Genomic DNA, 27,814 nt, shown 5'->3' with positions numbered 1-27,814 from the left:
TATTTTAACATAGTATTAGTTTATCAGCTTTTAGGGCCATATATATATATTTTTTTCTTTTCCAGCAGGAGTGATGTTAAATGGTCAGGATCATGCAGGGGCGGATCTAGAGCAAAGGATACGGGTTCCCGTGAACCCAGTAACTTTTGCATAGATCCTGTATTTGTACTAAAAAATTCATTAAAAGTATAAGAATATTTAGCTTGGAACCCAGTTTGTTGGTCCAGTTATCATGTAGATTAACTTGAGATTGTTATAGGAACCCATAAGCTTAAAATTCTGGATCCGCCTTGGGATCATGTAACTCTGTCCAAAAATATATCATAAGAACTACCTCCATAAGGTACTAGGAATATCCTAGTTAAAGGTTTTGCTTAAGCTAGTCTTAATGAAAGTATACTATTGCTCTCTGTTGCAGGGTAAAAGTAGAGAAGCAATTATACATCATTTTAATTGCAGAATGCTTTAGAGTTATCGTGAGAGTTTGTTATTTTGTTTCTAATATCAATGTTGAGCCTGTGATGCAAGATGAAATGGTTAAATAGGACCCTATGTAATGTGAAGTAGATTGATGCCATTCTTATGAAGAAGTGACCAACAATGACACTATCCATTTACCTTGTGGAGGTTGATGGAGCATGAAGCTGCTTTGAAAAGTTTAGATGGGGTCATTTAGCACTTGTAAAAGTTATCGTGAGGTATAATGACAAAACAAACTTGTTCAATTTGCTGCTTTAGAGCTTTGTCAATACTGAAGCCACTTATCTTCCAGTGATTACTCTCGTGGAACTTATGTTGGCTTTTCTGGACTTTCTTTTCTCTTCTCCTTACTTCTTTCTTCCCTCCTCTTTTTCTAAGTTACTCACTGCTACCTAAAATGATGTTATCACTTTCTCAAGACATTTGAAACCTTGTTTTGAAGCTCAACCTACATTATTATTCAGTTACAAAAGCCTTAGCTGCCCTAAACAACAGTACTTGCATCATAGGAAGCTTTACCAAAGCTCTCATATACCGTTATATGGCAAAACCTTTAAATTTTGGTCTCTTTCCTTTCATTGCTTCTTGTTATTTAAGTTTCTGGTTAGGTTACCACATCATCAACCCCCCCCCCCCAGGTACTGTATTCAGAAGTACTGTTTCAATGGTTGGATTGGAAACCATGTAGTGTGTGTGTTTTCTATACTACACTGCAGTTTTCATGTGAGGCTGCAAACTTGAACCTATGCACATTGATCGTACTGCAGATTTGAAGTGAGGCGTCAGTTGAGAATGCATTGACTGAATTGAAAAACATCCTCTGCTCCGTGAAAGACAAATGCTGGTGGTTGCATTTTTGTTCATCACAATGGATCAAGTACTGATTCGTTTTCTTTTCTCTTTTATGGTTTATTCGTGGCACCTGGCCAGGTATCACGAATGATCAGCTTGCGAATATTTTTCAGTATGAATAAACTTTTTGTCTGGTGCTCTATATTTGCTTATCATAGTAGTGATTGGACAGCTTATCTCACTTCTATCTTGTGCTCCTTGATTCCAACTCTTCACTGCTACTCTCATCGTTCGGAACTTGCCCAAACGCTAGAATGGTTCTCCTTTCTCACTTATCAAAACTATCATCTTTACTCTATAAACGTGGAAATCTTTTTAAGTCCTCCAACATCATATAATCTTGTAAAAGAGTCTAATTTACTACGAGCCTTTCCTCAAATTCTTCATAGCAATTATAGTTAAACTCGACTTCCTTTATGATACTCCTTCTGTCCATTATAGTTGTCATGATTACCAAAAATAATTGATCTAAAATTCTTGTCATTTCAAAAAATCAAGAAACAATTAATTAATTTCTTCCACCTTTACCTTTATTCTAATAAATGTAGAGAGAAAATAATACAGTGAAAGAAATATAGAGTAATAAATTGAGATTAAATAATAAATAGTACTATAATTTAGTTAAATTATTTTTTAATTACTATTTTCTTAATGTGCGTGCAAAAACCAAATAAGAGGAAATGGATGGGGGAGTATAACATTTCAGCATTACCTTTTCTCTTATCTACATCAGATTTCGGAAGTCTTTCTATAATATTTTTATATAATTTGTTTGCATATATAAAAATATGTTATGAAATATAACTCAAAGTAACAATATGGAACAAGAAAATAAAAGCAATTTAGTAAAACATGAGCAAGAAATGGAGATAGAGAGAAGGAAGAGATTTCTTCTTCAATTGCGTGTGTCTTTCCATTGCAATTACATAGCCTTTTATAGGCATAAAAAGTAAAGATGATGGACATAAAGTAGGATTAATCTTTAAGTTATTCACAACATGAGCATCCAATGTAGCATCCAATGTAGTATCCAATGTACAAACTATTCATAACACTCCCCCTTGGATGTCCATGTAAGATAATGTGCCTCATTAAGAACTTACAAAAAAAATATTGGGATGTACATAGTTATTTATAATATGCATTGCTTGCTGCCTCATTAAAAACCTTACCAGGAAAACCCAGTGGGACAAAACCTTGGTTAAGGAAAAGAGTGCAGTGTGTAGTTACTCCCCTTGATGAAAAATCACTTAATGTCTCGAAGACGACGCGTTCCAATCTTATATATCAGCTTTTCAAATATTGAGGTTGGTAATGCCTTAGTGAACAGATCAGCCAAATTATCACTTGAACGAACTTGTTGTACATCTATTTCACCATTCTTCTGAAGATAATGAGTGGAAAAAATTTCGGTGAAATGTGTTTTGTTCTATCTCCTTTGATATATCCTTCTTTCAATTGAGCTATGCAAGCAGCATTATCTTCATGCAATATTGTTGGAATATTCTCTTTCGAAGAAAGACCACATATTTGCTGAATGTGTTGAATTATCGATCTCAACCAAACGCATTCTTGACTTATTTCGTGAATTACTATTATCTATGCATGATTTGAAGAAGTAGCAACCATAGTTTGTTTTGTTGAACGCCATGATATGGCTGTACCTCTATTTGTAAATAAATAGCCTGTCTGAGATCGACCTTTGTGTGGATCAGAGAAACATCCTGCATCTGCATAACCAATCAATGATGGCTTGGATTCATTTGAATAAAATAAACTCATATCAATGGTCTCTTGGAGGTATTTGAATATATGTTTAATACCATTCTAGTGTCTTTGTGTTGGCGAAGAACTAAATCTTGCCAATAAGCTTACTAAGAAAGTTATATCTGGTCAGGAATTATTGGCAAGATACATTAATGCCCCAATTGCACTAAGATATGGTACTTCTGCACCAAAAAGCTCTTCATCATTTTCATGAGGTCAGAATGGATCTTTCTTTATATCAAGTGATCTCACAACTATCGGGGTACTCAATGGATGTGCTTTATCCATATAGAATCGCTTTAAAAACTTTTCGGTATATGTTGATTGATGGACAAATATTCCATCTTTCATATACTCAATTTGTAGACCAAGACAAAATTTTGTCTTTCCAAGATCTTTCATTTCAAATTCTTTCTTCAAACAGTCTACTGTTTTTGAAATCTCCGCAGGAGTTCCAATGATATTTAAATCATCAACATACATGGCGATTATAACAAATTCAGATCCAGACCTTTTTATAAAGACACAAGGACAAATTGGATCATTCTTGTACCCTTCTTTCAACAGGTATTCACTCAGGCGATTGTACCACATACGACCTGATTGTTTCAATCTGTATAACGATTTTTGAAGCTTTATTGAACAAGTTTCTCGAAAACTTTTATATGCTTCTGAACAATTTAAATCCTTCAATGATTTCCATTATACGTATATCAAGTTTTTCATGTATTGCCATATTAAAATCTTAAATGACTACATCCACCACAAGAGAACATGTCTCTATATAATCAATGCCAGGATATTTACAAATATTCTTGTGACACAAGTCATCTTTATGTCTATCGACTTGACCTTTTTCGCACAAGAACACATTTACCTCCACTAGATTTTATACTTTCAGGTGTTGGGACTCCGTCCAACTTTATATTTTTCAAGTGAAGTCAACTTTCATTGCGTATTTTTCATTTGGCCAATTATTTATCTGTCCAAATTTTATGACAGATTTGAGCTCAAGATCCTCGTCAATATTAATAATATTGAGCGCTACATTATGTTAACAATATCGTCGACGATCATTTTATATCGGTTCAATTATTACCTAATAAAGACATAACTTATTGAGATCTCTTTATCTCATTATTCCAGGTACCTGAGCCTCTCCCATGAAGTCTTATGAAATATTATGTCGTGGTGCTCTTCTAGAGCATTTGCCTCCTTTTTATGACCATTTTGAATATTTGCCCCTCTCCTTATTCAAGGAGTTTTATCTTTGGAACCGATTGGTCTGTTATACTTTATGCGTGGCATAGACTCTGTCCCCCATGGACTTTATTCTATTTGGAGCATTAGCAGCTGAAATATGACATTTAGCTTTGGGTCAGCAAATGCGTGTGGCAATAATTTGTAAATGAATTATCACTTGAACTTCAAGTTCATATTTTCTTGTACGAGGATCTATATGTATTCATAATAATTCCTTTCACGTATCACTTTCTCAGTTGCCCATTTTCTCCCCCTAATATTGGGATCACCAACACATTTCCCAACCTTCTTTGGGAACACATCTTTGTGCATTGTGGTGGAATAATTAAATCATATAACACATCCATATTTCTATATAGAAATTATTTGGTTCCTGACCCTGAACCGATTGTGATAGGAAGAAATTTTCATAACTTGGCTAGATGCGTACAAGTGTTGCTGTCTATTAAATAATACATCTCATACAAAATTTCGTTTTTTGAGAGTTTTGTTCTCATAACCAATGATTTAGCTATAACTGGAGGCATACAATTTCTGCTAAACCAACTTGGATTTAAACCAGTATTATTAAGATAAAGTATCATAATTTATATTCTGGAATTGTGCTCTAATAATTTGAGCAAGAAATCTTGCAAAAGCCAAACTGCAAGTTAATAACAAATGCACGTGTGACCATATAATAGATGCATCTATTAAAGCCATATAATAGTAAACGGTCCACATAGCAGGTGACTGAGCCCATATATTTATCACCTTTTATTTGTTCCAGAAATCAAGGGATGCAATCCTTACCTTAACTGGTATATCATGAGAATAAGCAGCATAAGAGAATTCTTGAAGAATCTTCTATTCTTCAATATATGCCAATGTAATTCTCAATTAATTTTTTTCGCATCATAATTGAACCGGGATGGTCAACCGGTTATGCCAACTAATATTTGTTTTAGTAAACCTCTAGTTTACTTGTGGCATATGATTCAAACATCATGCTTATATTTGTGTAGTACAAATAGAAATAAAACTGGGTAACCTTTCATATTTACCCGATATGATTATAGAAATATGAATATATTCAATCTTCATTTCATTTGTTGTCTCAATATGATAATCACTTTGACTTGTACATTTGAAACTCAAAAAAAAATTCTGAGACTTTACAATATCAATGTCATGAATAATTTTATTCATCCGGAGCTCTTGACAGCTTTTGTACTACACGATCTTTTATCAAACCATTCATATGGTAAATGTCTCCTTCACGGAGAAACTTATATTATAATAAATTGTCATGGTCAAAATCATCATAAGCAAAATCATTTATTGCTTTAATTTTGACTTTAATAACTTTTATAAGGCATGGCAAAATAATATTTGGCGTATCACATGTACGCGACCAATGACATATTTATGTAACCACACAATAATATTTATTCTCTTTATTTCACTCAAACCTCTCTTAGAGGTGAGTTGTGTGGTATTCATATAATCATGAATTGCATGTCTTTATTCATTGTTTTTCTCACATATTGTCACATTCAACTTTAGGAATGAGTTTGCATTCTCAATGCTTATCACAAGTCACATTCTCTTCAAGGAATGGATCATAATCAACGACGTGCTTTATTATTTTCATACCAATTTTATGGTAAACATTGTCTTCACATTTTGAAGGACTATTTTGAGAACACTTATTGTTTTCCTTTAAAATCATAGTGATGATTATTATTATTTTGATCTTTGGAACGCCCACGTTCATTGTTCAACCACATGTCTTCATTTAAACTTATTATGTACGACTACCACATTCACTTTAAGAATGAAGCAAATCAAGTGGGACAATCTTCATGCCTTTAGTGAAAAATATATTATTTTTCTTTAGTCATCATTATATCATCAATATGGTGCATTGGGACTCGAATCCAATGTATTACCCATGTAAAGGCATGTTTGACCATAATGACTCTATCAGGATTCAAATCCATGTCTTACCCCAAGCTTTAAAAATAATGCCAATTTATAATGGTTACATGCATAAACCAATTAGTGCTCTAGTGATATCATATTTGTAAGTTCATATGAACTAACACTATAAAAATATTTATTCTACACTAAATAACTAATTGTTATGGTATTGATTAAAAATTGGACATCGATATCTCAATAACCCAAAGCAAATATCACGTCCGCTAATTTGAATAAAATGAATTAAGTGGTGCATAAATATGATATAAAAATATCATAATAATTTGACAAAAATTGTAAATTAGATAATACCAAAATATGTCTAAACCGTATGTCTAGTTAGTGCATGGTATACATTATTAAATTATATAACTTAATTCGCATGACTTAAAAGGTACTAAATACATGTAGGAACAATACTGGTTAATATGAATACCCTTATTGCACTAAGGTCTTTATCAAGCAATTCCAGTAATAATTTGGTTAAGTGATTTGACATGCTACATAACTAGTATTGTTGCTTTATTATATATCACAATTCAATTTTCAGAAAGTTAATAAGAAAGTAATAATATTTTGCTAGACAGTTTACATATTCCAATAGGCTAGCTAGCTATAAAACATAATGATATCACTATTGCCAAGTACCAGCAAAACCATGTTACTTTGCTTTTAAAGTCATTAGTTCATATAATTAGATGAACAATTCAATGAAGGTAGTAAACAATAACAAGGAAAGAATTGATTAGTTTAATAACTATTCCGATCAAACATATATCTGTCCGTGAAACTAAAAGGCCATGAGAATTGTACCAAAGTATAAATTATTTCACAGTTTCTAACGGAACTAAGCTCCAAAGTTAGTTAAAGAAAAAAAATTGTACCGAATTTTCATGCCACAAGATGAAGTAGAAATGATAGAATGCGGCTTACTTAGAATATTATCGTTGTCCGATAAGAGATGTAGCAAATAAAGATATATATTTCCATATAGAAATGATTGAACACGTTAATTTGATAAGAACTATCATTAATGAAAAATTTGGTGTAGTACATACCTCTTATACTAATATTTTATCTTATCAAAATAAAATAGTTACGAATATTATTATTATTATTATATTAATTATATGTGACAGTAAACTAATGTATAATCATTATACTAGGCATACTAAATTGTATTATAAGGTAAAACCATAAGCATACATAATAAAGTATAATTGTAATTTTGTAAATTATGTAGTCTAGCGCATGCCACCTATTATTAGTTCACGAAAATTTAACTATACTATATTCATGAACAAGATGCTCAAGTTTATATTATGACAATAGATCATCCAGATATACCTTACTAGAAGTGGAATTCAACCTTAAGGTTAGAGACTTCGTGCTGATAACGTGTTATGAAATATAACTCAAAGTAACAATATGGAACAAGAAAATAAAAGCAATTTAGTAAAACATGAACAAGAAATGGAGATAGAGAGAAGGAAGAGATTTCTTCTTCAATTGTGTGTGTCTTTCCATTGCAATTACATAGCCTTTTATAGGCATAAAAAGTAAAGATGATGGACATAAAGTAGGAGATTTAATCTTTAAGTTATTCACAACATGGGCATCCAATATAGCATCCAATGTAATATCCAATGTACAAACTATTCATAACAAAATACGTTTTTTAAAGGATTAATTAGTAAAATAAATAGTAATAGTAAAATGTAACGCAAGTTTCCGTTGATAATTCAGAAGTAGACAACCCACTGCAATACGGTAGGGGTGTTCATAAAAATCCGAAAACCCGAACCAAATCGAAAATCAAACCAAACCGACCAAAAAAATCGGTACTTTTTGGTTTGGTTTGGTTTTGGTTTTGAAATTTAAAAACGATCAAATTTGGTTTGGTTTTGGTTTTAATAAAAAAAAACCGAACCAAACCGAAGATAGGAGTAGCTATTTTAAATTTACTATTACACCTATATATATGTATACTTTTATACAAAATTTCAAATTTTTATATTAAATGTTAATCGTTTGCACTTTTAGTACAGTTCTTTACCTTTACATTCTAGTTTGATTGGTAGTTTTCTTTTATTAAGTGTAAGAATCTATTTCATGTTAAAAATAATATATTTTAAATTGAGTCTTTAAATTATTCATCACTATTTGATTCAATTATCATCAATATATTTTGATAAATAATAGATTTCTCAAAGGACATTGATTTGATAGTGTTACGTTGAAAATGTGGTCGCCGAAATATGTATTTGGTAGAGTATGTCTTATATTTTAGAAAAAACCGACAAATAACCGAAAAAATTGAAAAACCGACATAAACCGAATTGAGAAAAAATTGATTTAATTGGTTTAGTTTGGTTCTAGTGTTTGAAAAATAGATTTAATTGATTTGGTTTCTTTTTAGGGAAAAAACGATCCAAACCTAGTCATAATCCCTTAGAGAAAAAAAGAAAGAAAAAGAAAAGGAAACACTGCAATCAATAAATAGTGTTAAAATAAAAATTTATCCACATTATAAGGCCGGCGAAGGAATCAGCTAATCAAATCCACCGGAGTCCGGTAAATATGAGGGATCCTTCAACTCTCCGATTATAAGCTTCTTCTATATTAACCCTAACCCTAGTAATCTGCCCCCTTTTTTGGTTTTGCTCTTAGGATGGAATCTTTGTTTGCAAACTATGCTTCTTCTGATGAAGATGATGAACAGTCACAGCAAGATAAGCATCTACAACAACAAGTACATAGCTCGAATTCTTCAAACCCTAGTGTATTTTCCTCTTCTCTTCCTCCCCCTAAATCTTCTTTTTCACTTCCCCCACCAAAATCCCAATCAAATACTTCACCCAACTTAACCACTCGCTCAGCTGTAAAGCAACATTTTGAAGAAGAAGATGAATTTCCTGATAAACCCTCATCGTTTTTCTCTTCTCTTCCTCAACCTAGTAAATCCACATCATCATCTTCTTCTTCTTCGCTTTTCTCTGTTCTTCCTCCGCCCAAAACCACTCCTTTGTCTTCGTCAGATCCTAAACCTAAAAAAAAGGTTGTTCAGTTCAAGCCTCCTGCCAACCCTTTTTCTGTCAAGTCTAATAATAGTGTAGATGAAGACGAGGATGATGATGATGAGGGTGAGAAGGAGAAGCAGAGAAAAAGGTCTGAATCTTTTACTCAAACACCTTCAGTTAAGTCATTTTTATCGAGCATTCCTGCTCCAAAGAACTCGACCTCGTTGGGTGTTTTAGGTTCGGGTTCTGGAAGAAGATCCACCATTGAAGCAGATGTCCCTGTTCCTAATTCAGCTACCTCGAGTGAAGTTCTAGTTAGTTCAAATACAGGGTACAATGAGAACCAGCAGGTGGATGGATCTTTAGAGAGTTCAATGGGAGGGATTGGCGGTCCCACAGAATACAGTGCTAGTTTGGGTGTTGCAGGCGATTACTCCTCCAATTGGGGTGCACATGGTTATGTCAACCCTGAAAGCTGTGCTAATGATGGGACTAGTGGTTATGAGAATTATCCTGGCTATGACAGCAATAGTGGGACTTACACTGGCTATGAACAGTATGATCATAAATGGACTGATGGGTCTAGTACAACAGCATCAGCATCAGCAATTACCGATACGGCTGAAGTTGCATTGACATTGCCTGGGAAGAGAGGCAGGAAAGATGTTCCACAGAAATTTGTTGAGGTGAACCAGGATGAGTTGATGAAGAATCGGCCTAGGGAAGACCAGTCAAGGCTTACTGGAATTGCTTTTGGCCCATCGTACCAGGTACGCCTTTACTATGTCTATGACCCCTTGGTACTTGTTCTTCAACTAATTTTTGATAAGGTTAAAATTAAATTGTGGTTGATTTTTACTACTGCATATTAATTTTGTTTATCTGAACCTTATAGTGAATGTGGTGTTGTTATTGGACTTTGGGTTCTAAATTATAAAAAGGGAAGCCCGGTGCACTAAGCTCCCGCTATGTGCGGGGTCCGGGGAAGGGCCGGACCACACTGGGTTCTAAATTATCTGTCTGCTTAATTTTTGATTTGTATATCCAAATCTGGTCTTGATACTTTCTACTGATTTTGAGCAGGAGAAATGAATCTCAAGAGATTTAGATAGCTAATGGCATAATTAGAAGTATTCACTTGATCCATTAAATGTTATTTATGCATGTTTCTAGTTGATTTATCATTTAGACAGCCATGTATTAGCCTCTAGGAGAACTTGACAAATGGTATTCCAGTGGAGGATTGAGTATTTTCTCGATGCTCTTATTCATTTATCTTTTTGGAATGTTCGCCCATTAGCAACGAGGTTTTTATAAAATAATAGTCAAGTCAAGTTAACGTGAACATGAATATTTATATATTTTCCTCTGGCATTAGTTGCTTCAGTGTATGTTGTTTTTGGTGCTATTACCATGATTTAACCCCATGCCAGATTTTGTTTCTGGAATTCCAGAGGAAGAGCTAAATTGAGATAAAAAATATTAGATGGTGAAACCTCAATTATAGAGAGCCTATTCTGAGGATATTTGGACCAAAAATTAAGTATAGTAATGTACAGGTAGATAATATAATGATAGCATGAAACAATCACAACAAATCTAGTTTGTAAGACATTCAGATATCTTTTGATTTCTTCCTATCAAACTTGGTAGATTTGACCTAGTGCCATTTTTCTCATGGAAGCATACAAGATAGTGGGGCTGAGTGTTGGCCAGTCAAGAAATGTTCAGAAGATAAAAGTAGCAGAAATGAGGATACTGAGATGGATGTGTGGGCATAATAGTGTTGTGAAGAGCGTGAAGCTAGGAAAAAGCGACAAACCCCTTTCCGCTTAAAGCGTGAAGCGAAGCACTCGCTTTTTTAAAGTGAAGCGGAATTTAAAAAAAAAATTAAAATAAATACTGAACGAAAAGAAGAACCGAAGGAAATTGGCAGTAAGTAAGAAAAACATTGGGCAACATTTAGCTGCAATTTAAAACTGAAACATTGAAAGAAAAAGAGGAAGAAGAGAATGAGAAAAAGAAGAACTGAAGGAAAAAAAATTTGGCAGCATTTTGCTGCTATTTTGAGACTGAAATAGTGAAAGAAGAAGAAGAAGTCGCGCCTGTTTTTCTCTGTTGCTCGATGATGTTTTGAAAAAAGAGAGCTTTTTTATTTTTAGCATTGGCAACCACTTAATATACCGAAGCGCTCGCTTATGTCGTCACCGCCGCTTCTCGTTTTTATGGCAGAAGCGCACGCTTTATATTACCTGCTACGCTTCACAACATAGAACCGACCAACTGCCCGCTTCGCTTCGCGCTTTAAGCGCTGAAGCGGGCGCTTTTCACAATACTGGGAGATAAAATTAGGAATGAAGTTATTCGGGACAAAGTGAGAGTGGCTCCTGTGGAGGACAAGATGCGGGAGTCGAAGCTGTGATAGTTCGGGCACGTTAAGAGGAGAAGCACTATGCTCCTGTTAGGAGGTGTTTTGGACATGACGGGTTTGAGAAGAGGTAGAGGTAGGCCAAAGAAGTATCGGGAGAGGTGATTCGGGAGGCCATGACGCTACTTCAGCTTACTGAGGACAGGACCCCTGATAGGAGGATGTGGAGATCGAGAATTAGGGTAGAAGGTTAGTTGGTAATCGAGAGTTTTCCCTTTCCTTACCAGTAGAATTAGTAGTACTCTTGTATCTCCTTTCCTTTCCCCTTCCCGTGGGTATATCGAAAACAACCTCTCTATCCTCACAACGTAGGGGTAAGGTCTGCGTACACACTACCCTCCCCACACCCCACATGTGAGATTATATTGGGTTTGTTGTTGTTGTAAGAATACAAGGTGGAGTAGAAGTAACGAAATACTGCCATGTGTTAAAGGCGTAGGCAAGTTAATTAGTCAGTCAACTTGTTATGTTCTAAACTTTGTCAGTTAAAGAGCTTAATCTTTTTTCAAGACCTTAAATGCTCTCCAATATAGGGATGTTCAATTTGATGGATTGTAAAATTGATGAATCTAAATGAATATTGAGTCCTAGATCAATAGGCGCGTAGGTGATGATAGTGGTCGTTGAAGTTGGGATATCCAGTGTTATTAAAAGCGCTCGCTTCTCGCTTTAAGCGATGAAGCGAGGCGAGGCGCAGGGTTAGCGCTTTTTTGCTAAAAAGGCGACTCACATTCAAAAAGCGTGCGCTTTTCTCGCTTAAGCGAGAAGCGAGCCGGTAGAAAAAGCGTGCTTAAGCGAGCAGAAGGCATCAGCTAGGGTTTTTTTAAAAATTTTGGCAAATAAACCATCTGTGAACAAACAAACATACGCGACTTCTTCTCCAGCGAACTCCAGGTAAGTTTCTTCAACTTCTTTCTCTTCTTTTGTTCTTCTTCTCTTCTTCTTCTCTTCTGGTCTTCTTCTTCTGATGATGGAATTCTTTCAATTTTTTTCACTTTTTAAGCGCTCATTTTGTGCCCTAAATGACTTCTTCTTCGGTTATTAAAAGTGCTCTGTTTTATGCTACTGTATGCTCTGTTTTCTGCAATTTATCAGTGAATTAATTGTTATTTTTGGTTGTTGATTGTAGTAAATTTAATTTGATTATTCAATGGCATCAAGCCATTTGCTTAATATGTTATTTTTAATGAGTTCTTAGCCATTTATCTATGCCTATTTTTTTTTTTATTATTTATGTGTTAAATTGCGCTTCACATGAAAAAAACGTGCGCTTCGCTTCTCGCTTCTGTGAAGCAAGACCTCGTCGCTTTTTTGCGCTTAACACTTTCCAAAACACTGGGGATATCATATGGATAAAGGTGGTAGTTATTAGGACAGAAAATTACATTTACGATTTTTTCAGTAGTGTTCATGCTGATTGGTCGCACATATATTGTCATGGAAATCGTTGGAAGGACCGACAATGAAATAACCTCAATTTGGAGACCATGTTGGCTATTTCTTGTTGCACTACCACAACTTTGAGTCCAGGTCAACAAAACTTCAGTGTTTGGGATCGTGGACCGGTCTTGTATCGTTCATTGACGCAAGTACTATTGCATTTCGGCGTTGGTGCTTTGTTTCACTAGACCATGATAGAAATGGTAATTCCACCTTATATGTTTGTGCTCACAACTTATTTAGCCCGAGAGTCATTTTATCTAATAAATTTTTATAGTTAAATTAGTGTTTTTCAAGTGGGAGTTTAAAATTGTTTCCTAAATGTGGACTTAACATTAACTTAATAATTCAGTTTTACCAAACGTGCTAAATGATAATAGTTGGTGGACAAGACGGGCATGTATAATTTCATTGTAATAGGTATATGCTGGCAGTGGTGTAGGCCTATTGAATACCTGTGAGTATGCAATAGGAGGCCAACTAGGTTAAGGCTTTTAAGCCTATAGGCACTTCCCTCTCTTGGCTTAATCTAAACTATTTCCCATCACTAAGTCTTCGCCGCTTCCTAGATTTCTGACTTGATTGTGTCATGTCATATGGATGAATTAAACCATCTACATGTGTTCAATTTAAGTGTCATTGTATACTCAATATCAAGAGATGTAAATATTAGTCTTATACCCTTTAAATGAAACTTTATCAACTATTGCCAACTTGCCCTTTACTAAACACAAACCTACCAACAATGTTAAAGAAGTCAAACAACTTGTGAGATGGTGATTATTATGTCTTCTTTATACATAAACATATAAGAATGTGTCTTCATTAGAAATCAAGCAAATTATTCAATTTCTTTACAAATAATCATCAACGAGATGATCAAATCAAACCAAGTAGACAACAAGAAATGTGCTACAACCAATATATGTCAATATTGTTGACAACATCATTTTGAATATTCGTTCAAGGACTCAAATAAATGTCAAACAGTGATATAATGATATAATCATATAAACAACAGCAAGCACATATTCATAAGCTTTTACACTATATATGTACTTGTGTAGATCTCTAAAGAGCCAGCCTGAATCAAGCATTGGATAAACGCCAATGACAATACAACTTACAACCTTGTCAGACTTACCATTAAAATATAATTACATTGTCATGCTTTATAAATGAAATCGAGTTATACTTTTATGACCTTAAAAAATGGGGTAATAGATACAAAATTCACTCCCACTGATCAAAAAGAACCATAAACAACTTTAAGCATGACTTATTATAATCTTTTTTATAAGGAATTGGTATGATTTATTGTAATCTTTAAAAGGACTTAAAATGTACTTTCAATAGCGATATCACAGACACACATTTAGTACATACAATGTCTATTTTACAGACACTCAACCGGTGTAATCATTTGACTAATTTAAAAGTTTTTTCAATTCTCACCTACATACTATGTCTCAAAAGTATAACATTTGCTCTTTTTTTTTATTTCAGCAGGCCATTGTATTAGCCTTAATTGAGGGAGGAGTTGTGTTAAAGGACAATGACAGTCCACATATGATCTAGAAGGAATATACTAGTACTCTTGGTTACTCTCTATTGTTGGAATGACAATCAATTACTATTATAAATCATACTTAAATATTTCCTTCATAGAAATTTAGACTAAAAGAAACAATAGAATTTTTGAAGGCAAACTTAGCAACATACATAGCTACACAAATGTATTTCTTTGCTAGCTTTTTGGTTGACTCATGGATAACTAGAGAAGACAAGTGCATGCTTAGGGAAAATCCATGGTGTAAACTGACAATTGAGAGACTCATTGTATCTCTTCCACTGTTCTCACACTTTTAACTGCCTCTTTGTAAATATCCTTTTTGGCATTTATATATCTATTATGAACCTTTTTCTTCTCACGCACTCTCCGTAGCCCCTTTTTATGACACTCTATGATATGTTTTCTTTAGGTTAGTGAATATGAAGTGGAGATCTCTTTTTCCTCTTTTTATAAGTTTTCTCCACCTTCTTATCAAAAATATAGTGTCTATTGTAAGATCTTCCGAGTGTTGGTTCAAATGTGCTTTCCCGTTACCCTTGTAATTTCCTAAGTCCATACTCGATGATTTTTTCACAAAGTTTCAACGTATGACCCATAAGTTCAACACCACGGTAGTTCATTCTTATTTACCGGAACGACTTGTTCGACATCCTTCCACCAGTTAATATAACAACTAATAACTTGGTAATCCACTTCAAAACCTCTACAGGGATACCATTAATCCTCATTGTTTTGGCATCGTTTACTTCATCTGACCTTACGAGTGAGCTAAGGTTTTCATTTGTCATGGTGTATAAGGATCTGTAAAGTTAACTTCAGCTCACCTTATGAGTTGTAAAGTTATCCTCCTGATTTGCCAGGGGAGGGCAACCCCTCATGTGAACTTATTGCTTTCTTGTGAGACATGGGCTTTCACTGCTTTTCATTTCCATTTCCCGATTTGCATGTGCTGTTCTTGTTTCCCGATTTGCATGTGCTGCTTTTGTTCAAAGTTGTAGGTTCTTTGTCCTTTCCCCCTTTTCTTCATTTGTTGATTTGCATGTAATAACTGTTCTTGGAAAGGTCAGCGCCCCTACTCCCGCCTACAACCCCAGGGTCGTGGGTTCGAGTCACCAAAGGGGCAATAGCTTCAACCAAGGGGGATTAAAGGGGAGGAAAATAAAAAAAAATAAAAAATAAAAAACTCTTTTTGAAAAGGTGTCTAAATTTAGGCATGTTTTGGTTGTCTTTGCTTCTTTCCTTATTATTAAGTACATACATACTGTAGTAACTTTGAAAGTGTAAACTATTGGCATAACTCATAAGCATGTCAAAAAGAATGTGAAACTTGTCCAGAAAAATGTTCAAATGCTTTGTGAAAGTGACTGCAGTGACAAATATTTGATCTGAGCAATTCCACTTTATGGGAAAAAGTAACCACTTTATTGGTTACTGCGAAAAGAAATAAAATTTTGAGGAAAAGTGTGGAATTGGGGCTGTCAGGTCAGGGGAATGATCTTTTTGAATTGCTTTTTAGTGATTTCAAACTATAATTGCCTAATTCACGAGGTATTCAAGATTTCCTGTGGAGAGCATAATGGAAGTCTATGTGGTGTGCTTCTTGGGAGCCATCTTTGCTGCAGACAACTTAAGAAGGAGAATACATATTGCAGTTAGCTAGTGTTGTTTTTGTGAGGATTGTGGAAGATGTTGTCCACGTTCTCTTGTATTGCATGTTCACTATAGTTTTATGGGAGTGAGAGAAAGTGACAAGTCAGACGGTGTGCCATTTGGACTTGAACTGAAAAAAGAGACAGAAGATGGCACTTTTGTATCTTTCGGTTGCTATGGAAGGAAAGGAAGAACAGGACCTTTGAAGTTTGAAAATTGAGAATCCGATACTAAGAGTGAAAAATGATCTCTCTACTTGTATGTGTGGGGTAAGGAGTATTTCACGTTATATTAAACCGCCTTTGATTAGTTAACACCATTCAGTGTCATCCTTTGGTCACTTGTTTATCTGGTTTATTAAAAATGAATAAATAGGCCATGAAAAGTGATCGATTCTCGCCTTAAAGTGCCTTGGTCGGTGCTCCATTAATTGAAGCACTTAGGCCTTCCCGTTGCTCTGAGAGAGAAGTCCTTTTAACATATGTTATAGGGGTGATTTATCTGTCCTAACATGATTTGAACATAATTTATTACTGGGACTTTTGACCTTCCTCACCTTTCCATATATGATCATATTTTGCTAGCCAAATGAGATGATACCTGCCAGCAAATTCAAAATCCTGTTAATATTTTTTATTTGACAAGGTAAATATTCTATCCGTACAAAAGAATCTGCGCACCAAGTGCCGGACCATACAAAATTATTGTTGTATGGAGCTAATGAAGTCTATCGTGTCACTTTTTTTTTTGGTTGAGAAAAGGGTAAATCTGTCATGTTGCTATCGTCATATACACTTTCAAACTTACACCAAAAAGCCAAAAGACCTGAACATTTCAATTACAAAAATATGTATTGCAAAAGCTAAGCATCTACAATTTCTTTCCTTCCATATGGTCTATTCTATACAGGCAAGAATTGTTCTCCAAATCTTCCTTAGCTCCTTGTCTCCCTTGTAGCTCCACCAGCTAGCAAAGAAGTCCTATCACAGAACATGGCATTACCCACTGCTTACCAAAAATACTTAAGAATAACTCCCATATGTTTATTCTTAAAAAAAAGAATATATCCCATATTTTTCTAGCAAATGGACAATGGAAGAACAAGTGGCTGCTGTTTTCCTCTTCCTCACCGCACATACAGCATCTGTGTCATGTCAATTACTCTCTTTTTGATGTGGTATTAAGAGATACGAATCTTATTTGCTTGTTTTTAGAACTTATATGAAGTGCAGTGAGATATTGTGATGTAGTGATTTAACGTTCAAAGTACCTGAGATTTGTCACTGTCTCGTCTCATTCGGTTTCTCCTAGCTCCATTTAGGGACTGAAGGCAGGTGTTGGTTTCAGGTCTGTTTGGTTAGGACTTATGAAACTGATTTTGATTAGTTAAACCAGTATGGAATAATATTGTTCTATTTGATTTTTACACCTGATAACAACATATTGATTGTAAACCAAATATCTGGCTTTGCCCTTTTTCCCTTTCCTCCTGTCAATATGATTAAGCTTGATAAGAACTCAGTTTCTCACATGTACATTTTCTTTCGTGCAGCCTGTTTCAAGCAAGGGAAAGCCTTCTAAGCTGCTCAAAAGAAAGCATCAAATAAGTACTTTGTACTTTGACATGAAACAAAAAGAAATGGAGCTGCAAGAGCGACGTGCCAAGGGGATGCTGACAAAAGCTCAAACTCAGGGGAAGTATGGTTGGTGATATTTAAGTGAGATTCTTTGTGGTCTCCTATTGACTCGGTGAAGTAGCAACTTCCCTTTGTTTGCTCATCAAATTTCTGATCTGTATTCCTTCCCCTTGTTTAAATGTTATTGATAGTCCTTTTGTTGGCTTTGAAAGCATTGTAGTGTTGTAATATTTCTGCAATTTTAGTGCGAATGCTAATGGTTCTGTAGGTTACTTTAAATCAAATACATAAAATGAAGTGGTCTGTTAAGAAAGTGTTGATTGCATCCCTGATATTCCGTGAATGATACATTTATATACTTGACTGATGCAAGATTCAACCACTTGTAAATTCTTAATGACAGAGAAGCTTGAAAAACATAGCCATTTGAGGCAAGAGAACCGATGCTTATTAATGCTGAATAAGTTGTCAAATGAGGACGTTTAACCCTCATTACAGGTTACTGTTTCTACCACACCAAGTTAAGCTCCACTTTTATGGAGAAAAAAACATAGCATAGGGAAATAGTGACAAAGTCCACAGTTGTGGCTATTTGCATCCCAATATAGATAACTGCTCAGCGGGTTTTAGTCGTGCGCGTGAACTGCAGCACATATCTTCTTCCAGCAATGGATCACCAAGCTGCAGCACTTAGTTTTGATCACTAGCACATGGACCACGTATTACTGTTGACTGTTGAGACAGATACTGACAGAATAATGAATGATAAAGAGTGTGGTATGACTGAAAATATTTCCAAAATCCAAATGTTTTGGAGTATCTGGTTATCTTATTGTCATGGAGATTTTCAGTACCAAACATATCATGAAACGGGAGAAAGTGGTTTTTGTCACCTTGGACATAAATCATTTCTTTTATAAATATATCAACTAATTATTATAAATATTTAACGCATTGGCAACTTATTGAAAACGTGTTATCTTGCAAGACAATCATGGCTGAACAAAATTATACCTAATTCTGTGATCATAAATGTGAGCACCAACTTTGCGCCTAAATGACTATAATCTCTAGTTTCCACTCACGAACATTTATTTAAGTCTAAAAGAAAAAAGAAGAAAAAGATCCAGTAAATGAGGTGGGACGTGTGGGGAATCTTGACAAGCCTTTTCATTTTTCCATTCTTGAACTTCTCCCGCTAGCTTCAATTTTGTTAAAATAGCACGGGCTAGCCAATTTTCGGACTGATCATTCAAAAATAGCCAGCATTTGCCAAGTCATGAAAAATAGCCACTATTTTGCTGCAACAGAGACCGATCCAGCATAATACACTGGAGTTCGGTGCACCTGTGTATGAACTACCCGCATATTATGCTGGACCGGTATACTTTGCCGGCTCCAGTATATTATGGTGGACCGGTATATTATATTGGAACTCCAGTATATTATGCTGGAGTATTTTTCCGGATTTTGAACAGTGTTTTCGTTCAGATTTATCTTTATATGAAAAGTGGCTAAATTTCAATTACTTTTAAAACTGTGGCTATTTTTGAATGACCACTTATCAATCTGGCTATTTTTGAATTTCTCCCTTCAATTTTTTAACAGATAATAGCCCTATTAGGTGCAAAAACAAAGAGAATTAAGGAAAACACACCACTTTACTAGCTTGAGGCAAGTACAAAATTCCCCTTTGAACTTTTTTTTAAAATATAATTATGATGTTTTGGCTAGCTTATATGCAATCTCCCACCAAGCACAAGTGCAAGTAACTTCGCCAAAACAAGCGATGGGAAGAATCACCTGACATTTTTGTCCATTTGAACCCTTATCTCAACAACAGTAGGTTGCTCAAGTGGTGAGCATCTTCCAGTTCCAACCAATAGGTTGTGAGTTTGAGTCACCCCAAAAGCAAGGTGGGGAGCTTCTGGAGGGAGGGAATAAAAAAAATACTCAAAAAATGAAAAAAAAAACTTATCTCCAACTTTATTGACCTCTATACTAAACCCTTGAATGCCAATATGTCCTTGAACTTTACACCCTCTTAATAGTAAATGACAGAGGGAACTTTACAACAACTAAGTAGAAGTACAAGGATTTCGTTTTGGATTAAAATAGTACAAAAATTTAACTTAGACTTTCAAATGATTTACCGGCCCATGTTACTATTTCCCAAAAAAAAAATGGAAAGAAAGGAAACAGAAGCTATCCTCCATTTGGAGAGACAATTTTTCTTGATTCCAATTCGTTCACACTTTTAACAATGTCATTAATGTTCTTTGACAGTTGATCTGAGTGATCCTCCATATCTTTCAAAACCATATCTAGCTGCTCTTGCAAAACAGCAGATCTTTTACGCTCCTTCTGTAACTCTGCTGTTAATTCCCGGATCTTGACATCTTTATCATCCTGAAATTGGTCCACCGAATATCAAGAACAGCACAGGCACATTACACAATCAAACTGTTTTTTCTTCTAAAGAAGATGATATCGCCTAATAAGAAAGAGCGGAGGAGAGGGGGAAGCAATGACAAAGCACTAATGGGATCTTAGAAGAACTTAGCAGTGATAAATCACTAATGGAAATCTTAGGAAAAATTTGCAACAAACCTTTGCCATTTTAATTGCAATTCATGTCTCCATGGGGTTTCTATGACTGTAGTACTGCACACATTCCTTTTTTGTTTGGGTTCAATTTACATTCTGCTAACTAAATGTATAACCAACTAATGCTCTATTCACGCAACGAAAGAGCCCCTCTGGCACCAGCTGACCATATGCATTCATTATTCCAATGAGAGCAGTTACCACACGTGGAAAACCATACACGCACAATATGCAGATATCAGTATTAAATTATTCCAGTTGTGTGACTTTTACAGTATAAATAAGGAAGACAGAGCGTTTATACAAAGCCAAGCCTTTAGCCTACCAGCCCAAAAGGGTTCAGCGATTTTGCCACGAAATTCTGCTTTTTTAAAGTGCATTAAGTAGGATAATCTTATATACCAGCATTTTCGAAAAGCTATGGAAAAATATCAGAATCAATGTGGACTAAGGAAAGAACAAATAGAAGCAAAGGAGCCACGTGAGTGATAGCCACTAGTTGAGAGATTACAACTTAGTCATGTCGGAACACCAACATTAGGTCTGATGTCTGCTAGGGGTGTTTTTAGTTGGTTTGGAATTTGAATACTAGTGTAAAGATAAGTGTAAATTAAAAATACTCAAGCGAAGAAGAAATACTATATTTGAAGACATTTTTATTGCTCTTTGAAGCAATATCAGGTCTTCACATAAATTATGCCAAGAGTCGGATTCTTTCAGTAAACAAGGTGCCCAACATTAAGAGTCGGCCAATTCATACGAACGCAATGTGGGCCAATTGCCAACTAAATATTCAGGTATGCCTTTGGATGCCATTCACATAGAATACAATATTTGGGAAGGGGTGATTGAAAAGTGTGAAAAGAAACAAGCAAATTAGAAAAGACCATACTTATCTTGGGAGAGGGTTGGTTCTAATTGATAGTTTCTGCACGCACTAACGACTTATACTATGTTGCTCTTTCCTCTACCAAACAAGGTGGAGAAGAGAATCGATAACTTAAGGAGGGATTTTTTGTGGCAACGAAACAACGATAAAAAGTCTTTCGATCTGGTTAAGTGGGAGTGTGACATCGGCAAGAAGAAAGGTGGCTTGGAAGTCTAGAATCTAAGGGTACACAACAATAGTCTTCTTATGAAGTGGTAATGGAAATTTTGCAATGAGTGCAGGCAAATGATTAGAGAGAACTGAGAAGTACAAGATAAAAAATTCTTGGATAACAATAACATCGAGGGACTCATATGGAGCTGGGAATTGGAAAAAATGAGAAACTTATGGAATATATTCTCAGAACACATGTACATCAAGGTAGACAATGGTAGAAAAACTTTATTTTTGAAAGAAAGACAATTAGGACATAGCGCCTCAAAAATCAGTTCCCTACCATTTTCAACATAGTAAATAATCACAATGCGACTGTAGAAGATTAGTGGTCTACCCAAGGATGAAACATTTCCTTGAGAAGGTGTACAACAACAACAACAACAACAACAACAACAACCCAGTATAATCCCACTTAGTGGGGTCTGGGGAGGGTAGTGTGTACGCAGACCTTACCCCTACCCTGGAGTAGAGAGGCTGTTTCCAAATAGACCCTCGGCATCCTTCCCTCCAAGAACTTCCCACCTTGCTCTTGGGTAGACTCGAACTCACAACCTCTTGGTTGGAAGTGGAGGTTGCTTACCATCAGAACAACCCCTCTTGTCTGTTCCTTGAGAAGGTGTAATGATTTAGAAATGGAGGAAATGAGTAGTTTTTTTTTGCAGATGATAGAAAGTTTTCAAGTACAACAGTTAATTCCAGATAGGATAGTTGAAAGGAACAACGGTATGGCCTTTTCTCAATGAAGTCTGGATATCAAGTTTTGTCCCAAAATAGACAACAAGAAGTATGGCCATGGAAATCAATATGGAGAAATAAGCACCTTACAAAGTAGAATGTTTTTCATGGGTAGTGGCCAGAGAGGCTTGCTTGACTCAACACAATCTACAAAGAGATATAACTATTTGCAACAGATGTATAATGTGAGATGAAGATTATGAAGACTCAAAACACTCATTCATCCATTGCAGAATCACAAACCAGATCTGATACATGCTCTTGAATTTGCTTTAAGTTCAATGGTGCGAGCCAGAATCTCCTAAAGACCTGCTGCATTGTCGGAGTTGAAGAGGACTAATGAAGGGAGACTAAAAATTGTGGAACACCAGACCAGCCGCAATATAGTGGACTATATGGAATACAAGAAATCAGAGATACTATGAAGACAAAAAGGAGAATAACTTAAAGCACATATGTTTATGTCTTTTAGCCTTTCAGTGAGAAAATGAAAATGTACGGGAAGTAGATACTACTCATCATTGCACTCTTTGGATGCTATTCTTTAATTAAATTTTCATTACATTTTCAAAAGAAAAATTAGTCAAATTATAAGAGATATCAATCAAGCTTACAATTTGAGAGTGGATCACTTAGTCACCAATGATTTATGCACTACCCTCAGAACCTCAAATGATAGCCACATATCAGATCTAAGATAAAGAAAGTATTTGTGATTGATCCTCATGGATTGGGTTCACGTTCACATATTTCCTGCCACTGTCTATGGTCCAACCAATAGCTATCTGAGCCTATATCAACAGAAAGGAAAGGGAATTTGCGCTCAGATACTGGCTGAAAGCAAGGTTATAATCTATGTTGATAAGGCCCTGTGAGGATCCAGGTAGGACATGAGTCCAAGCTAAAGACAATTTCTAAACACAGGTGTTACGTGGTCATACTTGTTGCAAATGTTGGGCCCAGAATGTACATTAGTCAAATGTATCATCCTCCACTGAACGAAAGGAACATTACCTAGTCAAGCAGACATATAGTGCCAGTTAAGTAGACCACCCTTTGTTTGACTAACAGTACTGCAACTGAAATACCCTAGTTGACAAATGAATAGACAGATGCAGAATATTGACTTAACATGTCAGCTGACATGGACTGATATCAGAGTCCTTGAGACTTGATGGTGCATGGGACAGACAGACTACTGGAGCTGAGACTTCAAGCCTGATGTGCGAAGGACTTCGAGAGGGGATCTTCACCGTTGTGTTCGTCTTGAGGACTAATAACAGAATCGGGTGGAATGAGGGAGGACAAACAAAGATAGACACTAAAGAGATGTGGTGCCGATCTAGCAGTCACCAAAAACAGACAGAATTGAAAGACTTTTTGGAAATAGAAAAAGAAATGTTTGGTTGGGAGGCCAGTCTTGTCTTAGGTGGAAGCCATGTAAGTCTGGGGATTGTGTAAGCGCGGATATCATATTGAACAATAGAAAAGAGTTAGCGGGCTCCTTGTACAAGAGATCTGAAGAAGTTTCTTAGTTCTTGTGAATCTTATATTTGGAGAGTAATGTGATCTGAACTTTTGAACCAAGAATCCAGAGCCAAAGGAAGAAAACAGCAAAGCTCAAATTACCTTGTTCACCCAAAAACTTTCCGACAATTACCTTGTTCACCCAAAAACTTTCCAACAAAGTTCGTGAAGTGTGTATTTGCTACCTCGAGAACACCGCAGATCCTATTGTCTAAGCGGTCAATCGATCATAAGAGTTGAGTCTCTCATGCATTCTTCTTCCCTTGGCTCTGGTTCTTGATTCAGAAATCTTAGATCACATGACCGGTAATAGACATCTATTCTGTTTGACTTTAAACAGTAACAAATTTTTGGTTCTCCTGTAGTTTAGCCTTTTATTATATGATAAGAGAAAAGATTTCACAATGTCATTGCAACAGAGCAATATCTCCTTCACTAACAAGCCCTTTGTGCTCCATTGCAAGGAAGCTGATTGCAGGATAAACATTTTGGACTAGAAGTTTCTGTAAATTCCTAAAGCTAGAAGTATTGCCGAACAGAATCCAACAAGACATGCTTTGAATAGCTTCAATAATTTAGTGCAAATATGAAATCTAGTAAGGGAGGGGTAACAATAAATGCATTGCAAGAACTAGCTTATTTTCCATGGAGAAAGTCATGCCACACTAACAGGCATCCTAAATTGCAGTGAACAAAATATTTGTAGATGAGGATCATTATTGCCATCAGGTAAGAACTCAAAGACGGGAAGACGTGGAAAGGGTGATTATGTTTTAGCAACAAAGCGGAACAAGAAAGTAGAAGTTGTCAACTTAAGTCTCAACCGGTAAAGTAAACCGTTGACTTCTGTTCTAATAAATGTGGGAAAAAGAGAAAGGAATGATGGCAATAAAGAGAAATGCATTTCACACAAAACAGTGTGTAGACTGTAGAGAACTTGAGAAGTAGCTGTGTAGAGAGAATTTTCTTTATATATGTCAACAACCTGATTGCAAATTTCATCAATTAGTTTGAAGTACTTACCGGTGTTTGACACAAGATTGAACCTATGCGGGTATTAGCAGGTTTAACAACCAGTGGATGACTGTGCTCCTTCACTAATTTAGCAACAACCCATTTTCCAGATTGTTCTTTCTTCACTATTATCATTGCCTTACATCCTTCCCTAATTGCTCTGCACTTCCTTTTTCCGTTCTGATTTTGTCTACTTTTACTGAAACCCTCTTTATTACACACAAGCCGGCGCCACACCAACTCCCCATTACGCATAGATCGACGAAATGCATCTACTCTCATGACAAACCCCAAATGTGTCGCATATGTGCTATAGTATGCTTTAGCAGCTTCTTCTGATTCAAATTCCATACCCACATAAGGTTCCAAATTCGGACGCCCTTCAGCTTCAACACCATTTCTGGTCAACTCCTTCCCACTAGAACTCTCTACCATCTCCCCATCATCTGCTGTAGTATTGTTTTCATTCACTGCCATGACACAAGAGAAAATACAGAAACAGAAAAAGATCGTGAAACCAATATCAGACACTATCCGTTGCTACCTACAATAGCACAACTTTAATAGATCGTCGTTTCAAGATCTGTATTTGCATTGCAGAAATGGAAGTGGCAGAAGAAAGAAAAAGGGAAAAGCTCTTCTTTTTTCTTTTTCTGCAAATTTGGTTAAGGGGATATGCTTCAAATTCCATACCGACGTAATGTTCCATATTCAAACGCCCTTCAGCTTCAACACCATTTGTGGTCAACTCCTTTCCACTTGAACTCTCAACCATCTCCGCATCATCTGTTGCATTATTGTTTTCATCCACTGCCATAACACGAGGGCAAAGTACAGAGAGCAGAATAAGTTTGTGAAGCAAATGAGACACTATCCGTGGCCAGGTAAAATAGCACAACTTTTATAAACAATAACATTAAATCATTTTAAAGAAAAGAAAGTGAGAGAAAGGAAAAAAACTCTTCTTTTTTTTTCTCCGTAAATTTGATTAAGGGGGTGGCCCCCAGGGCTTAGTTCAAGTGGTAAAAGGTTGAGACACTTTTGACTTAGGCACAGGTTCGAGCCCTGCGCCATGCGAACTAAGTATGGTATTTAAGTAGAGAAGGGTAAAGGGGAAGTGTTACAAGCATTTGAGACTCAATAGGCAACTCGGTTAGTTGGAGCAGCAGTTCAGTTAGTTGAAGTAGTTAGCCACATCGGCAAGTTATTAGCTGTTAAGAAGAAGTTAGAACTTAGAACTGAAAATGTAAATAGGGATCAGCTGTATTTCATTGATTCTTCAATTGTACATTTCATGACTGATATGAATAAAACTCTCTCCCTTCCTCTCTAATTCCTTCTCTGTTCTACATTCTCCATTGCTGTACAGCTCGAGCACTGCTCCTGCCACAGTATTTCAGGTGAGTTCCTGAAGAGTGTATTAGGCGCGCCCACTATCCTCGAGTTTTAAAGGTGACGGTTGGTCCTAGGTTGGCGCCAGATGGATTTCTCGGTCATCAAAAAAATGATTAATGGGTTCTGAAAACTTGAAACTTTAATCCCTAAATCTCTGAGCCTAATTCAATCAATTCGTAATAGTGATCTATGCTGTGCCAATTCAGAAAGAACAAGAAGTTCTTGTTTCAGCCACATCATTTTTCCTGTATCCACTTTCCAAATTATGTACCAACCAGTCCTACATAACACAAAATCTCACCAACGACCAGAATTTTATCGTCGCAAATATATAAGCAGACCTTACAACCAACGAAACACTATTAAGTATTAACTCCTCTAGATTATTCCTTCAAATTCTTGGTTTAAATTAGTTATTTACTACTATGAATTTAGCAATTCACCAAAATAAAATAATGGAAATGTGCTTTAACAAGAAATGCGGCTACTTACTAGTACAATATACGGATCGAAAATCCAATTGTCACTGATAAATGTGCTGCTTCTGGTTAGAGAGTCGAGCAAGTTGTGTGCGCTGAAAAAGGGGGAAGTGTATTCTCCGAATTTTTGCAGAATTTTTGCAAACACCACGTAAAGTTAAAAACTGAAACAAATACTTATTTTGCTTTTAGTTTTCCATTACATGGAATTTAACACCTCAATGATAGGACTAAATTATGACAATGGTTCAAATTTATGAAATGACCCTTCAAAGATTGTCTTTTTATTTTATATCCTTGACATGCAGAATAAAGATTATTAATTTGACATAAAAAAAAACATGTGCAATAAACCCAATTGACCCACAAATGACAAGATTGGGTTGCTCAAGTGGGGAGCACCCTTCACGTCCAACCAATAGGTTGTGAGTTCGGGTCACCCCAAGAGCAAAGTGGGTAACTCTCGGAGGGAGGGAATAAAAAAAAGGTAGAAGTAAAACAATCTATCATTCAACAATGATTGACACTGGCAGTTCTTGGTAAATTTTCATATGGCAAACCAGTGATAAATGAGCTTCGTAAGGCAATTCCAATCCAATGTGAATTGAAATGTGCGTGTTTAGTAGGTCTTATTGAAGACAATCATGTATTGATCAAGCTCTCCTTGCTTGAAGAATATGTTCACTTGTTATCAAAGCCTGCTTTCTACTTGAAAGCTCAAGGGAAGATGTGGCAGATGAGGTGTACGGAGTGGAACCCTTGGTGGACTCCTGATGAAGAAACACCTATTGCAATAGCGTGGATTAGCTTTCCCGAGCTGCCTCCAAACGTTTTTGGTAAGAAATTTGTGTTTTCCTTGGCTAGTGCAGTAGGGAGGCCT

General features: G+C 35.8%; 2 protein-coding genes across 3 annotated transcripts; one reads left to right on the top strand and one right to left on the bottom strand.

The window, feature by feature from the left end:
• The first annotated feature begins 8,777 nt into the window (after positions 1–8,777).
• On the top strand, positions 8,778–18,385 carry LOC107826966 (uncharacterized). Of its 2 annotated transcripts, XM_016654011.2 has the most exons (3): positions 8,778–8,898; positions 8,995–10,114; positions 17,988–18,385. In XM_016654011.2, exons 2-3 carry the CDS (start codon positions 8,996–8,998, stop codon positions 18,144–18,146), a joined length of 1,278 nt encoding a protein of 425 aa, XP_016509497.1. In that variant the 5' UTR covers positions 8,778–8,898; position 8,995; the 3' UTR covers positions 18,147–18,385. The 2 variants fall into 2 exon arrangements, with proteins under 2 accessions (XP_016509497.1, XP_075100062.1); XM_075243961.1 differs by having other exon boundaries at positions 8,833–10,114.
• Positions 18,386–20,033: 1,648 nt separating this feature from the next.
• On the bottom strand, positions 20,034–27,137 carry LOC107826968 (uncharacterized). The gene is made up of 4 exons (XM_016654012.2): positions 26,948–27,137; positions 25,754–25,870; positions 25,070–25,530; positions 20,034–20,481 (listed from the first exon to the last, which is right to left on the bottom strand). Coding segments are annotated over exons 1-4 (783 nt in total). The 5' UTR covers positions 26,949–27,137; the 3' UTR covers positions 20,034–20,277.
• Between the last annotated feature and the right edge of the window lie 677 nt (positions 27,138–27,814).

The sequence above is a fragment of the Nicotiana tabacum genome, chromosome 22, assembly GCF_000715075.1.
Source record: "Nicotiana tabacum cultivar K326 chromosome 22, ASM71507v2, whole genome shotgun sequence".
Classification (NCBI taxonomy): Eukaryota; Viridiplantae; Streptophyta; class Magnoliopsida; order Solanales; family Solanaceae; genus Nicotiana; species Nicotiana tabacum.
The sequence above is the reverse complement of the archived record's forward strand: the minus strand, read 5'-3'. Positions and strand labels throughout refer to the sequence as shown.

Bases quoted from the DNA above. Each gene is read 5' to 3' on its own strand.
- LOC107826966 (XM_016654011.2), top strand. From the start codon at position 8,996: ATGGAATCTTTGTTTGCAAACTATGCTTCTTCTGATGAAGATGATGAA. The intron at 10,115-17,987 runs GTACGCCTTTAC...TCTTTCGTGCAG, and splicing joins CTTTTGGCCCATCGTACCAG to CCTGTTTCAAGCAAGGGAAA.
- LOC107826968 (XM_016654012.2), bottom strand. The intron at 25,531-25,753 runs GTATGGAATTTG...GTGTCATGGCAG, and splicing joins GAATATGGAACATTACGTCG to TGAATGAAAACAATACTACA. The intron at 20,482-25,069 runs GTAAGTACTTCA...GACCAATTTCAG, and splicing joins CAATCTTGTGTCAAACACCG to GATGATAAAGATGTCAAGAT.